At 35.9% G+C, this 12272-nt stretch overlaps 3 protein-coding genes across 8 annotated transcripts in view; 2 read left to right on the forward strand and 1 right to left on the reverse strand.

Moving 5' to 3' along the window:
• The first annotated feature begins 42 nt into the window (after positions 1 to 42).
• LOC306847969 (uncharacterized protein) lies at positions 43 to 2567 on the forward strand. Of its 6 annotated transcripts, none has more exons than XM_079382241.1 (8): positions 43 to 190; positions 399 to 455; positions 626 to 769; positions 1163 to 1261; positions 1345 to 1376; positions 1447 to 1472; positions 1555 to 1593; positions 1689 to 2567. In XM_079382241.1, exons 3-8 carry the CDS (start codon positions 688 to 690, stop codon positions 1900 to 1902), a joined length of 492 nt encoding a protein of 163 aa, XP_079238367.1. In that variant the 5' UTR covers positions 43 to 190; positions 399 to 455; positions 626 to 687; the 3' UTR covers positions 1903 to 2567. The 6 variants fall into 6 exon arrangements, with proteins under 6 accessions (XP_079238367.1, XP_079238366.1, XP_079238370.1 ...); XM_079382244.1 differs by having other exon boundaries at positions 52 to 190; positions 662 to 769; XM_079382240.1 differs by having other exon boundaries at positions 43 to 455.
• LOC306847966 (uncharacterized protein) lies at positions 2129 to 7464 on the reverse strand. Its single transcript, XM_079382234.1, has 8 exons — positions 6913 to 7464; positions 6692 to 6727; positions 5663 to 5980; positions 5268 to 5579; positions 4879 to 5193; positions 3982 to 4131; positions 3853 to 3908; positions 2129 to 3642 (listed from the first exon to the last, which is right to left on the reverse strand). Exons 1-7 carry the CDS (start codon positions 6944 to 6946, stop codon positions 3871 to 3873), a joined length of 1203 nt encoding a protein of 400 aa, XP_079238360.1. The 5' UTR covers positions 6947 to 7464; the 3' UTR covers positions 2129 to 3642; positions 3853 to 3870.
• A 2051-nt stretch (positions 7465 to 9515) lies between these two features.
• The window catches only part of LOC306847962 (protein kinase C zeta type-like), a 104329-nt gene continuing 101572 nt past the window's right edge, over positions 9516 to 12272 (forward strand). The window contains exon 1 of the mRNA XM_079382229.1: positions 9516 to 10172. Within this exon, the coding sequence (XP_079238355.1) occupies positions 10102 to 10172 (71 nt within the window). The 5' untranslated portion in view covers positions 9516 to 10101. The remainder of the gene's footprint in view (positions 10173 to 12272) is intronic.

A 12272-nucleotide genomic window follows, 5' to 3' on the forward strand; every position in this document is an offset into this window, starting at 1 on the left:
ATTCACGACGTCACCGAATTGGTTGCGTTGCGGAAGTGCGTCACATTGTTTACTACTCAAACGGAAACGGGTTATTTATAGGCGTCAGCTTAGCCACGAATTCCTCAGCGTGATTTAACATCAATTTATCTGCTTATGTATTATATTAATGTGTCGCATATTCAAAGCGAGTCAGAGCATTGCAAACAAGGTTAGTGTGCTATTCATAACTGCACAGAAATAAAGTCACGAGTTTTAGGAGATAACGTTACTAAATATGGAATAAGACGTTCAATACAAAAAAAGTTTCTGTTTTTGATATATGATCTGAAAATAACATTGTACTGATTCGCTTAGTAACGGGGTTTTTTTTTTTTTTTTTACCATTTAATTACTAAACAAATTTTAAAAAACCACAGGCCTGAAGTATTTGCATTACAACAGATGCTATGGCTAATATTGAGGACATTAAATGAGTAAGTTACATATAAAGCAAATATTTTATGTAGTATGAAATATGATATATGTAAAAATAAAAATATCACAATCTCCTAGTCAGGATAATGTATCTCAATAAGGTTTCGTTGCCACTGTTGATGAAGTAACACAGTGTTCAATGTCATAAATTTCATTTTCGGTTTTACAGAACGTTTTTTTTTCGGTTTTACATTGCATACGGAAGCCAGACGCTGTCGTTCAGTGTAAGTTATGACCATGTTGAGCAGTAAATCCAACGAGGAGATCAGATGGATGCTGGATGATTATGGAATAAAACATGGGCCTGTGGTCGGTAAGTTGATAGCCAATGTAATCAGAATGTTTTTTTTTTCTAAATATATGTTTTTAATTAGTTTTTGTATTTTACTGTTTTCATTTTAATTTTAGTTAATGTTTTCGTAACCTTGTGTTTTGTCATTTTTATTATGTTTTTTTTGTGTCTACATAGTTTTCGTTCATTTTAATTTCAGTTTTATTTGAGCTGTTTTAGTACATCAAGTTAAAAATAAATGTAAATGACAAGTGTTGCTTTGGTAACTAGCTGAATTTTTAAAATTCTTTATTTCAATGAATGTTTATTTTACTTAAAGTAACCTTAGCCTTAGTTTACTATAGTAATCCTGGATTGTTTTTTCTTCTTCTTTTTATTGTCCTGTATATGATTTGTGTATATTAATTTAAACAGATTCCACCAGAGCCCTTTATGAGAAGAAGCTGAGAGAAGCCATGACTAAACACAGAAGAACCAAAGCTCAATCCGACAGGACATTTTACAGGGAGGAGGGTAATTCAACACAAAACACAAGCATCTAGTTGTAATGTCATATTAGACCAATGATTTGAACTGATTACACTTTTGCCTTCTAGAGGATGTCACCTATGTTCAGCATCGCAGACCTGTGAGTACTAAGAACCTTTAAAACTAGTTTCCATGAATACATGAATAATGTTGCGTTTGTGTTCATTTAGCAACGATACGATGATGTGATCGACAGGTAAGTCAGTCTGAATTTAATAGCAGTTTAAATCATGTTGTGCTAAAATACTGAAACTAACAAGCTCCTTTTGTTTTATTAGAAAGTGGTCAGATTATAGAGGGATGAACTACATAGATGAGTAAGATGGCCTTTTTTGTGTACAATTATACTGAAAGTGTCACCATCAGGGGAATTATTATTTTTTATTAATTAAATGCATGATTTTTTTTTAAGGCCTTACATATATAGGACTCAAGCTCCTTACCATGATCTGTCACAAGCAAGAAACTTGCCTCCAGAATCTCAAATCCAGAAAACACCAGAGAAAAGTTCAACACGCTTGGTCCCAGTCTGGCTACAGTTTTTAGTGTTTCTGATCGTATCTGGTCTTCTGTACTTAGTTTTTATGAATATGGAATCATCAGAGCCTGTCAAAAGACTGATGTAGCCCTTCTTTGATTAAACGGAATGTTACTTTTCTAAAACAAGCAAATATCCAGCACAACAGATGTGATTTTTTAACATATTGTAGTGTTTTAACTTCTTAAATGTTGGTTACTTTGTGTGATGTTTTATTAAAGTAATAGCCTGACACTGTGCTCATTTGTGAAAATGAAGGAAGTGGGTGCTACAGGATGCACCTGTTGATTATTTTTATGATGTTTTATTTTGTTCCTTGGTCAAGATACAATAATTGTCCATTGTAATGCTGCAATACATTTTACAGTACTGTTTTTAGTCATTTCTTGGGCTCATAACAGTTTGATATATCACAACTTTACTACTAGAAAACTTTTTTTTGTATGAATTACATAAACATGTTTTAAAGGATAGTTACTGAATGTAGTGTTCATTATTTTACAGTCGGTATAAGCTGTCTGAAAGTATATTTGGGTCATATTCGGAATAGTGTGTATTTGAATATGCTGGAGCCAAATGATATGAATGCCATAACTGATTGTTTCTGGTGTTTTGTGATTCAAAAACTACAAGTTTTATTAAAAGGAATCTTTTAGATACATCTCAAATGTTTTTTTTTAAACCGTAAAAACACTATGCATGTCAAAACTGTGATTTTTGTTTTTAATGGCAAAATAAAAGTCTACAAATTTTATTACACGTACCAAAATCTGCAACAAAACAACAACCATTAACTCGCCACATTACAAGACATGGATGTAACAGGAAGTGACAGCTGTGTTTTCGCACAACTTTTCTTTTAAATATTTGAGCATTTTGCTCATTTTCTCTTTTTTTATGAGTATAAAACGTATAAATGTAAAGTCGAACATAAATGCGAACTGAATAAGCCTATCTGGGTTTCAAATCTTTCAGTCTACATATGACTCGGTTACATTTGGAAACATTTTGCTTTTCTTTTTAAATATGGAGTGTATATACTGTACTGTAGTGCTCACAACTGGTTTCTTGGCTTCACTAGACAATAGTAGTGCTGCTTAAAATATTTAGTGTATGCCTATAATCCACACTACAACTTTTATTACCATTACTGTTATTAATTATTGTTTATATTTGTAGATACAGGGAGTATTTCCTGTGCTGTTTTAGAAATGTGTCAAGAGGATTTGTTCTTTTGTCTAAGCATCACATCAGATCTAGTGTATAATGCGTTTAGAGAGCCCATTTTCATTTCAAAGAGAGCAAATGAACAATCCATTTTCATATCCCTGTAGTGACCTAATGCGATAGAGGTTGTTCTTAGGCTGTCTGTCCCACCTGTGATTAACTAAACATAAGAACTATAGTAGAAAAACAATAAATATATCATTTTACAGAATACAAAGAAACACAAGAAAAAAAACCCAAAACATTTCACAGTTTTACAGTCTTTACCTGCAACAATATGGGAAGACCTCTGGATGGGTCATACATGGTACCTCCAAAACTAAAAAAGCCCTTTTTAACCTTGTTAGTGCAACAGCTTGTGTTGTAATGTCACTCCTCTTCAAGTCTAGTGATGTCAGCATTTACTTTCAAAGAAAAATCTCCCATCTCCATTAACACTGAAAGAAAAACCTCCAACCAATGACAATCGAATTGTTTCTCTGTGACCGACAGAGAATGGCAGATAGCAAGAAATGGTGGTTTCGGTGGTTCTTCAAACTTAGATCTTTCCTTTGGTTTGGACAGGCCACTGAAACACCAACAAGTGACCAGTTTCTAGTTGCTGAAAAAAAAAAAAAAGAAATTCACATATCAGCACACAGACGTTACTTTCTTACATTATGCCTTCATTACTTTCTGATTCATTGTCCGGTGGCAAGTCTTAGTGCTTGTTGCCACAACAGATACAAATCACAACTCGTCGTGTTTTGCCTGATTAGGAAAAAACTAGCCTTAATAAAAAAAAAAAAAAAAACCCCCCAACTCGCATTACCTTCTTTTTGAACTCCCATTACTTTATTGTCAAGGCAATGTAAGTGTTGTCAACACCTGTAATAAAAATATAACCTGTCAGTAAAAGAAACACAAATTATTAAAAAAAAAAATGTATTCAGTTACTCACAGGTCCTGCTCTCTCGCTCCAGTTCAGTGGGTTTGCTCACTCTCTTGCAGTACACTTTGGCAACAATCAGAATGGCACACGTGGCCACCACAAACGTCAAACTGGACACCAGTAAACTGATGAACACCGGGCTCATCACTGGATCTACCTCTGAGATTTCAATAAAACAGCAAACCAAATTTATGTCCTTAAAGTTGTAATACAGTGGTGTGAAAAAGTGTTGGCCCCCTTCCTGATTTTTTTTTTTTTTTGCATGTTTGTCACACTTTAATGTTTGTTAATCATCAAACAAATTTTAATATTAATCAAAGATAACACAAGTAAACAACATGCAGTTTTTAAATGAAGGGTTTTTTTTATGAAGGGAAAACAAAATCCAAACCCACATGGCCCTGTGTGAAAAAGTGATTCACACAGGGCCAGCATTTACTTTCTTTTTTTTCCCTCATAACTCGAGTTCATCGCTCGCAATTCTGAGTTTACATCTCATAATTCTGTGTTCTTGTAAAAAAAAAATTTATTGTGAATCTTGCAAAATAGTCTGACTTGTGAGATCAAAATGTTTACTTTATTTTGTGGTGGAAACAAGCGTCCATATGAGTGTAATGAATTATTGTAAAAAAAATTAAAATAAATCAAAGAATCATACATGGATGAATTGATGAATATGAAACATTTAGAAAATAAATGCAATATAAAATGTGAAATTTCATTTTATGCTAACTTCGAAAGAACTGTTGCTTTTATACTAAATTACAGATGACCCTTTGTGCTGAACAGGGCTGCGTTTCCCAAAAGCATTGTAAGCTTAAGTTGAAGCTTACGATGATTTGGGAGACGCAGCCCAGGTAATTTTAAACAGCCAAAGTCCACCTGGGCTGGAAGCACACAACTCACCTCGAATAGAAATGGGTAAAGGCTGACTCTCTCTCGAGGTAAATGTGCGCTCTCCAGTCTGGACCTTGTAGAGACAGCAGTAGTAGCCCTCATTATTGGACTGCGCATTGGAGAAGGTAAAGGTGACGGAGGGAGCGAGGGCTGGCAGAGAGTGCCGGACGGTCCCATTGGGCCTGATGAGCCGCAGCTGAAAGGACCCTCCTGGGTACTGAGGCTGCGTGGAGCAGGTGACGTTAAAACTGTGGCCCAGGATGACCCAACCCGGCCGGGCCTCAGGAGATGTGTTGTACCAGATTTGGGGAGTGTGAATCTCCACTGAGAATAAGAAATAAAGGTCAGTCTGAGACTTTTAGCTCTCCATTACGAGTTTAGTAGCAGATGTGACTTACAGACTGTGATGTTAATGAAGTTGCTGTGTGGAGAAAATCCAGAGGGAGCGTTTCCCAGTTTGGTGTGTATCCTGTAGAGACAGCTGTAGCTGCCCTGATGGGAGATTTCTAAGTCTGACAGAGTCAGATCCACCGTCATTTGTCTGGGATCAGCTCTCTGGGTCACTAGCGGAGTGTCCACACCTCTTTTGTACAGATGGAAGTCAATGACGGACTGCCAGTATGGGGCAGTGCATTTAAAGTGAACGGCCTCTCCGGCTGAATAGGTGTAGAAGCGAGACTGAATTGACAAGGTGGCTGCTAGAAGTTTTCCTGGTTGGAGAAAAAATTATGAACAACTTCAAACAAACACTGGATGCGTAAAATAAATACAAATCTTTCAAACGCTCTCGTACCTGTACACTCCACTCCAGCATCCTCACTGTGTGTACACACATCATCATTGAGGGTGCGTTCACACAGATCCAGGGCAAACTCGTCACCCGAGCATTTCACATTCCTCCACAGCACTTTTCCACCAGCCCGTCCGAAACGAGCACCACCTGGAATGTCCAACACGAAGCCGCAGTCGAGCTCTCTACAAACCACTGCAGCATCCTCCAGATCCCAACCACGCTGGCACACGGTGCCCCACTGATGCCCATGACGCACCTCCACTCTACCCGAGCACCGCTCACCCGCTTTTTCATTCACAAGTCTGGCGATCGGGTCGTCTGAGGAAATAATGGGAATGAAACAGTGTTGATATCCTTAGCTGAAAGTAAAACTATTTCAACCACCAGAAATGATGACTAATAAAGCGGAAATAAAATAAAAAACAACAAAAAACTGAACTAATTAAAAACATTAAAATTCTAATATTACTAAAATTAAAAGTTAGATTATAAACTGACATTGAAATAAAGCTAAATAGAAATATAGCCCCCCCCCCAAAACTAATGACAAAAAGCAGATAGCAACATTACAAAAATATAAAAATAAAAGCTAATTCAAAATATTAATTAATGCTATAATTGCATGCATACAAATTTATCAAGTCCATATATATATATATATATATATATATATACATATAATTATTATTATTTTTTTTCTAATCGATCACTGGCTTAGAATAGTGCTTTTCAAAGCCCCATTAAATTAATTAAAATTATATACGTTTTCAAATTAGATATAATTTTTTACTTTTTAGTTTTTTTTTTTACTAAATATTTAGTGGTCACTAAAGTCTATATCTTCCAGAGATTACTATAGTAATTTAATTTTGCATGTATTTTGAATGTTATGCTTAATTTATTTCTCACATAGTATAAATAAGTCTCTAACATAACCTGCTTTTATAATTTAGGACGGGGACCATAATATTTGAGAGTCCCTGAAATAAAACCCCTACTGTAGACAACATCATAAAGTCAATAACTCACCAAAGGCTTGAACATCTTCAACAGCAACAGTGCATCCTGTTAAAGAACACAAAAGTTACGTTATACTCTTGACATATTCATTCTAAAAGTTCGCATGTTTTTAGACTTTTTAGTTATTTGCAATTGTGCATGGATCAACTGTACCATGGTTGCAGTTGCTGACAATGTTCAGGTCTCCTATAATACATATTTTTAATAAGAAAGGAATACATTTGACTAACCAAGCATTACCAGGCCCAGAAGAATCCTCGACATTGTAGATTTCCCATGTAACGCAAGTGCCAGGGCTTTAGGCTCATTTAATACCTGTCAATGTCAGCAATCCAAAAGCTGAGAGGAGGACCAGGAGCAAGTTGATGCATAGCACTTCAGTTTACTCAGCTAGCTGGCTAACTAGCGCTTCTCAATGCATACGTTATTCCAGTTCACCTCCATGTGATTGATACAAATACATTATCTATCGTAACTCATGCGTCAAAGCATAGCCTAATAGTAGCAAATAGCACATAACAATTTAGACACAAAAGCTGTAGAACCGGACGGCTAATATGCTAACGCTGCCTTAAAGTAAAGAGAGATATTCGTAGAGCGAGATAAAAGAAATACCGACATATTTACAAAGCATAATCGAGTAAATCTTGCTTTGTGAGTTGGTGTTTCTCGCACAAACAGCGTGATAACAAAGACTGGCGATGTCCGATTCGAAAACGACTCGTTCTATTGAATCGGATCTTTTCAATGAACCGCTAAAACTTTTCCGAACAAACCGAATCAACGGAACGAAACGACTCACAAGAGCGTTTGCAGTGAAGCGAGAATTTGACCGATGGAGCCTAAAGTTACTTTTGATTGAATCTCGGTTTTAAATTACAGCTAATATTTACACCTAAAACTGTTATTCATACAACATGTGCATGAATGTTAGATTGCTGTAAAAGAAAATTCTATTTCGTTTCTAAATGACTCATTCTCGTGAGCTGAAACTATGGCAAATGACACATTATATTACTCTTATTAATAAACAGCATGCATTGTAACGTAACACGCCACGCCAGGGTGTCAAGGACTACGTGGTGACGTATACGTCGGACGCACAAGAATCACTGATTCTTTGAAATGAACTGAACTGTTCATATGAGTCGATTCGCGGTAATGAGTCATACGTCCCATTATTCAGATAAGGAGAATGTACTGTATGTTTGTACTGTTTTACGACGTTGCGCAAGATCTGCGCACAAAACGTTCACGCTGATTTGCCTCAAGGCTTAAAACAATTTTAAGGCTTAAACGTGGAAAATCACATTCAGAGACATAATTTAAGACTCCATAAGTAGCCTATCGCTCAGCTATGATATCTACAGTAGCCTACTACAGTTTTATGAATCAAAATTACAGTTAAAATATCACCAATTAGTATTAGCTGGAACATGAGAACCATAACTTTTACAATAAGGGTTGGTGATGAACAGTTTGGAATAAGCTTGTGGCGACATCAAGTGGATAAAATGAGAATTACAACACAGCTTTACCTTTAACTGTCCATTCATCCTCCCAACATTTTGTTACAGCATTTATTAATCTTTGTTAAAATTAATAAATAAAAATACAACTGTTCAGTGTTTGTCAGTATTAGCTCAGGTCCAACTTTACAACAGATACTATTAGCCTACTTGAAATGAACAAATACAATAAACAAACAAACAAATACAAACTTATTGTAAGGTGCACAAGACAGAATTTTGCATACAATACAATTTTACAGAAAGCTAAAGCATAAACATATAATAATAATAATTTTCCCAACTCAAGGTGGGAGTCAAACAAGACTTCAAAGTTTGAATGATATATTTGTCATGTAAATATGTTTGTGAATTAAACCAGAAAACTTAAGTTCAACGGCTCTTGCAAGCCTGTTCATGTTCCCTATTCAAATCGTGCAACTTTTATATAATTTCCCTCATTTTAAGTGGATCCCAAATTCACATAGTTTAAATATTGTGATCAGGTAATCACTTCAACGTTATTTCTCGTTAATATAATAATTTAAAAAATATAAACAATAAATAATATTTGCATCTTTCGAGTAGTGCAGGAGTTTTTATTTTTATTTTTTATTATGCAATAACAAAACAACAATTACAAAGACAAAGAGAGAACAACAAAAAAACAATGAGGGTTACAAACAATAATCCAAAGCATACTAAGTTATCTTATAAGACTTACACCATACGAGAATCTTACATGCAATAGAATTATTAGAGTTACTCAGCGAGTTTACATACATATCAAAATCTTTCCTGAAAATAAAAAAATAAGGAGTTTTCTTTGAAAATGTACATTTATGAATGTAAAATTTAGCAAGAAACAGCAATAGATTAATAATAAATTTGCAATGAGAAGGGTCTAAATTTAAAGAATAACCAAAAAACACAATTTTGGGGGTTGTACAGAAATTTGGATATAAATATTTTTTAACAAAATTGGAAAAGTCAACCCAAAATACTTTACAATAGACACAGTCCCAAAACAAATGATTGATTGTTTCTTCAAACTGAAGGCGAAAGGAGCAATTGGGGGAAATATTATTGTTAATTTTAGCAAGTTTGCAGTTTACCGGATAGCAATTATGGATAATTTTGATAGAGACTTCAACAACTTTATTAGATAAAAATAATTTTTGTCGAAGAAGCCAAAATTCTTCCCATTCTATATCACTAAATATGTTATTCCAAAAACTCACACATGCAGGTAAAGAAATCTGAGATCTATTGAACGAATGTCTTTGTTTGAGAAGTCTTTGGTCAACAAAGTAGTGCAGGAGTTCAGGTGTAGTTCACGTGCATTAGTCCGCGCACAACTGTTTCTTCTGTCACGACCTACTTCTGTTTAATTGGATAAGCATCAGTCTCTACCTATAGAGAGAGACCGAGAGCGAGACCGTTATCCACGAGAATAAAGCGTTCATCTGCACATTACTCGCTGAAGTCACGGCGGATGGAATAATAGAGCACGCGCGAAACAAGCTGTCGCGCGCTTCTGTTATCATGTTATAAAGTGCACTTTGGAAAATATCCTCGCGACAGCGCTACACGCACGGAATGTCCCACGGAAGCGCAGGCGAACAACAGGTGGATTCCGAGGCCAATCCAGACCTGGAAGTAGCCATACTTCTGTCTGTCTCTCCGCCCCTACGAGTAACCATAGCAAAGACACCGAGTACCGGAAAGAAGCTGAATAACACGCTCGCGATATGGATCGTTCAGCGGTGACGCGGCATTGGGAGCATTACGCACAAGATTGACCACTCACACGGTTTATTCGGAATTATGTCACTTTACATCTGATATCGTCTAGAGGCTGTTTTATTTCTGTCCCAAGAGAGTGTTTGTAGACTTTAGATAACTCCTATCATGCCTGTCAGTAACGGATCGATGATGGATTTGCCCTCGGAGTATGTGAAAGTAAAGGCGCATTACGGAGGGTGAGTGTTGTAAACTTGTACAGGGTTAATGTTTTTAAGATGGCCTGCTGTGTTGTGGCGACAAAGGTCGGAATAAGCCCGGCGTTTGCCAGTGTAATGTCAGCAGAACATGTTTCACTCCCACACCTGACAAACTTTGACACCCTTGAATGTTTTAATACTTTTTAATACGTTTTTAAACGGCTTATTTTGTGTTTTAGAGACGTTGTCAGCTGAGGCATTTTGCAACAATGCAGTTTATTTACGATAACATCCAGGCCTTTTCTTGCCGATAGTAACAAATTCGCAAAAACTCAATTATTTTTAAAATTTCAGCTCTTAATATATCCTTAATCTCTTAAATACGAAATGTTAAAAAATCATTAAAAGTATGAAAACACTTTTTAAAGCTGACGGGTGCCACCATATTGATATCACAGCAATCCCATGCAATTGACCAATTAAACAACAACAATAACTTACTGAGTGCATCTTTAAATATGAAATATTGTTGTGGGTTAAAGGTTGTGCTCTTAATGCCACTTGTTGCTCAACACACCTCTCTTGTTATATTATATATAATATGCTGTTGCATACTTTGAAGAGGATTTTTAGTTGTGTTATAAAAGGCAAGTTTCAGATTTCATAATTCATAAAAAAAGAATATCCTAGATTTCTTTTAAAAATACAAAAAATGCCCCACACATGACTTGAATTGACTGAGTTGGTTTTGACCCCCACTGTGGCTTCCGACCTTATACATATTTTTGTAAACAACAGTGAATTGTCTTCTTCTTGATGATCCTCCACTGCCTTTAAAATCTAGGCTTTATATTTTGTTTAGACGTTCTTGGCTAAAAGTGGCCATGATGTAAGCGATCAGCAAAGCGTGAGATAACACAAACATGCACTGTCTGCATACATCACCGTGAATCATTATTAATCACATCATCACTCAAAGACGAACAGTTTCAGTACACAGCGGCTGATATCGCCCACCCTCGAGTCAACAATGTGAATGATACAGATTCATTTCGAAACCTCAGTGTCTAAGTCGTAATAGCATTCTTAAAGGGAAAGTTCCACAAAAAATAAAGTTGTCTTGATTTACTCACCCTCATGTTGTTCCAAACCTGTATGAGTTTCTTTCTTCTGCTGAATACAAAAGAAGATATTTCAAAGAATGTTGGTAACCACAGAGTTGCTGGTAGCCATTAGAAAAAAATACTGCAGAAATCAATGGCTACCAGCAATGGTTCGCTTACCAGCATTCTTCAGAATATGTTCTTTTGTGTTCAACAGGCGGAAGAAATTCATACAGGTTTGGAATAACTTGAGGGTGAGTAAATGGTGTCAGATGAACTACCCCTTTAATTTACTCAATGAAAAATCTTTCATTATTTATGAAAATTCTATGGCCCAAAAATATAAATTCTGTCATTTACTCATTCAATTTTTTGGTGAACTATCCCTTTAACCCTTATCTCGGTGACAACTGGTAGTAATATTAACTTTAACACTATGAATCAGAGCAGTGGTCCTGGAGGCACCCCTGCCCTGCACATTTTGTATGTCTCCCTTATTAAACAATCAGGTCTTGCAGTCTCTACTAATGAGCTGATGATTTGAATCAGGAATGTTAGATGAGGGAGACATGCAAAATGTGCAGGGCAGGGGTGCCTCCAGGACAGGTTTGAAAACCACTGAATTAGAGGTGAGTGTACCAATCACATTTAGCCGTTTATGTAATATTTATGTGAGGAAAAATGAAATCAGCTTTGCATGATTGCATTTTACTCTCTTTGTTTGAAATGTAGTATTTAACTTCATGGCTTATTTGGGTAGTCAAATAATGAGGAACATAGATTCTTCACTTTTTATTATATTAATACTCATCGGCTGGTTGTTTTAAAAAATATATTATAAGCATTCCGTAGATAAATGCATGAGATAATACACCATAACTCATTTTTGGACTGCATAAATGTGCTTTACATATTATGTTCTGCTGACTCGGTGGGTGGAGATACAGTAGACCTTTGATTCAAGAGCACAATTACCTGATGGCATGCCAGCGAACCTGCTATAGGAAGTGAAGAGTTCCTCTGTGTCTGTGGAAGT

This window comes from Barbus barbus (genome assembly GCF_936440315.1).
Source record: "Barbus barbus genome assembly, chromosome: 28".
NCBI lineage: Eukaryota > Metazoa > Chordata > Actinopteri > Cypriniformes > Cyprinidae > Barbus > Barbus barbus.